The following is a 2,432-nucleotide window of genomic DNA, read 5'->3' as shown; positions in this document are numbered from 1 at the left end:
ACCTGGCTGGGCCACGCTACAGTTCTGGTCGAAATGGAGGGGGTCAACATCCTGACTGACCCCATTTTCAGCCAGAGAGCATCATTTCTTCAGTTCATGGGACCCAAACGATACAGAGGACCCCCCTGCACAGTGGAACAGGTTCGAAGATCTTTCATGTTCTCGCTTTTACYTTGTGAACAGACAGAATCCTTTGAATCAAACCTGGCTTTATTCAGCTCTCTCCTCTCCTACAAACAGCTGCCGAGGATAGACGCCGTCCTCATCAGCCACTCTCATTACGATCATCTGGATGCTGGATCTGTTGCCAGCCTTAATGCACGCTTTGGAGGGGAGCTACGCTGGTATGTGTCCCAAATGGTTCCTCCTCCCCCAAACCTTCCAGTGTTCCTGTGAAATATGATGCATGTTTTAACAGGTTCGTACCCCTGGGTTTGATGGACTGGCTGGCCAAGATGGGCTGTGAGAACGTGATGGAGCTGGACTGGTGGGAGGAAAACTGCGTCCCGGGTCACGACAACGTCACGTTTGTCTGCACACCCTCTCAGCACTGGAGCAAACGGACAGCGTGGGATGATAACAGGGTACTTGATAGTAAATGTTGTGGTGTGTGGGGACAGCTATCAGTTTGGTTTTATAAACAGCACTGATAATCTAAGTGCTGCGATGTTATCGTTGGACAAGTGAGCAGAAATGTATTCGGTGTGATAGCCCAACATTTTTAAATGACGAAAGATTAAACAAAAAGGGCAAAACTTCTTCTCTCTGTGAAAATCTTTAATTTTCTGCTGCACTAAAAACTGTCAGAATTGTAGCCATTTAACGATTTATATCTTTTCAGTCTTTATGGAGTAGCTGGTCTGTTTTGGGTCCCAACCATCGATTCTTCTTCGCCGGCGACACAGGCTACTGTCCGTCCTTCCAGGAGATCGGACGCCGCTTTGGGCCATTCGACCTCGCAGCAATCCCAATTGGAGCGTACCTGCCCAGGTAGAGAGGCACTTACCTCTCACCCACACAGCAGATCAGGCACAAAGAGYTTCATGTTTTAACACACTTCTGGGGAATACTTATGTGTTTCATATGAAGTTATTTAATATGTGCAGAAGCAGATAAATTCACTGAAACCTCTGTTACAAGTTCATATTTTAGGGCAGTAGCGTAAGCCAACACTTGCTAAGTATACCAATGTGTAGCCAGTGGTACTCTGTTTAAGGTCTTCTTTCATACACATGTAGACAAAAATATCTTAATGTTCAGTTTCATCATTTTAATGAGCATTAAGCAGGACTTCTTTCATTTCCTGTTGGGTTTTCAGGGATGTGATGAAGGGACAGCATGTGGATCCAGAAGAGGCTGTTCAGATTCATCAGGACCTTCAGGCCAAACAGTCTGTAGCCGTACACTGGGGGACCTTCGCTCTCGCCTATGAGGTAGGATGTTAGAAAAGAGTCAGCAGGAGTCACTACATGTAACGTCTTAAGTTAAAATAGAAGCAGCCTTGCCTTTATACAGTGTAAACACAATTTAGAGTAAATTAAATGTCAACCATTTGTTAGGATGGTAGAAATGGGTCTTGGCTCAGAAGTGAGGAAGTCTAGACTTAAATTATATAACCAGTTCTACCTCATACGACACTGAGAAAGAAAACAATATTTAGACATTATTTAAGACTTAAAATTACTATTTCTTTCAATTCTATGTGGGAACCCTCTAATAACTGACCAGTGTTTAGTATGAAATCATAGATTTATATCTTAAAATTACAGTGCATTTTATACTAAACACTGGTCAGTTATTAAAGGGTATGGAAGCCCATTTCTGCCACTGTTAAAAAAAAATCGAGATGAGATATCGTAGTATCTAGAGAAAATGTATCTCTAGATGAGATTTTATCTGGAGATGAGATACAATATCTAGACTATCTAGATATCGCTAGATTATTTTGAGATTTTAATCTAGAATATATCTAGATTTTATCTTGTGATATCTAGATAAACTAGAAAATTTCTAGGCTTTTATCTAGAATTTTTTCTAGATGTATATAATCTAGAAATTTTCTAGATAAAATCTAGAAAATTTCATTCATCTAGTTTGCTTCTAGATTTGTTTTTTGCGATATCTAGATTATTCCCAGTTTTTAAAAAAATCTAGAAATTTTCTAGATTTTAATCTAGATTTTTATCTTGTGATATCTAGATAAACTAGAAAATTTCTAGGTTTTATCTAGAATTTTTTTTTTTTTTTTTAGATATATATAATTAGAAAATTTCTAGATTTTTATCTGGAAAATTTCCAATCTATATTGTTTCTAGATTTTATCTACCATAGAAAGATAGTATTTTTAAGTTTTAAATAATATGTAAATATAGTTTTCTTAAGTTCCTGGTCTAGACTTCCTCACCTCTGAGCCAAGACCAATTTCTAGCATT

The 2,432-nt window shown here is 38.7% G+C and overlaps 1 protein-coding gene across 1 annotated transcript in view; it reads left to right on the top strand.

Annotated features, from left to right (window-relative positions):
• LOC103459310 (N-acyl-phosphatidylethanolamine-hydrolyzing phospholipase D-like) overlaps positions 1–1,467 on the top strand; it is a 2,841-nt gene extending 1,374 nt beyond the window's left edge. The window contains exons 3-7 of the mRNA XM_008400777.2: positions 4–141; positions 241–344; positions 419–584; positions 842–990; positions 1,319–1,467. Of these exons, the coding sequence (XP_008398999.1) occupies positions 4–141; positions 241–344; positions 419–584; positions 842–990; positions 1,319–1,445 (684 nt within the window). The 3' untranslated portion in view covers positions 1,446–1,467. The remainder of the gene's footprint in view (positions 1–3; positions 142–240; positions 345–418; positions 585–841; positions 991–1,318) is intronic.
• Positions 1,468–2,432: the final 965 nt, after the last annotated feature.

This window comes from Poecilia reticulata, linkage group LG23 (assembly GCF_000633615.1).
Source record: "Poecilia reticulata strain Guanapo linkage group LG23, Guppy_female_1.0+MT, whole genome shotgun sequence".
NCBI lineage: Eukaryota > Metazoa > Chordata > Actinopteri > Cyprinodontiformes > Poeciliidae > Poecilia > Poecilia reticulata.
This window is presented reverse-complemented; position numbering and strand designations above follow the sequence as displayed.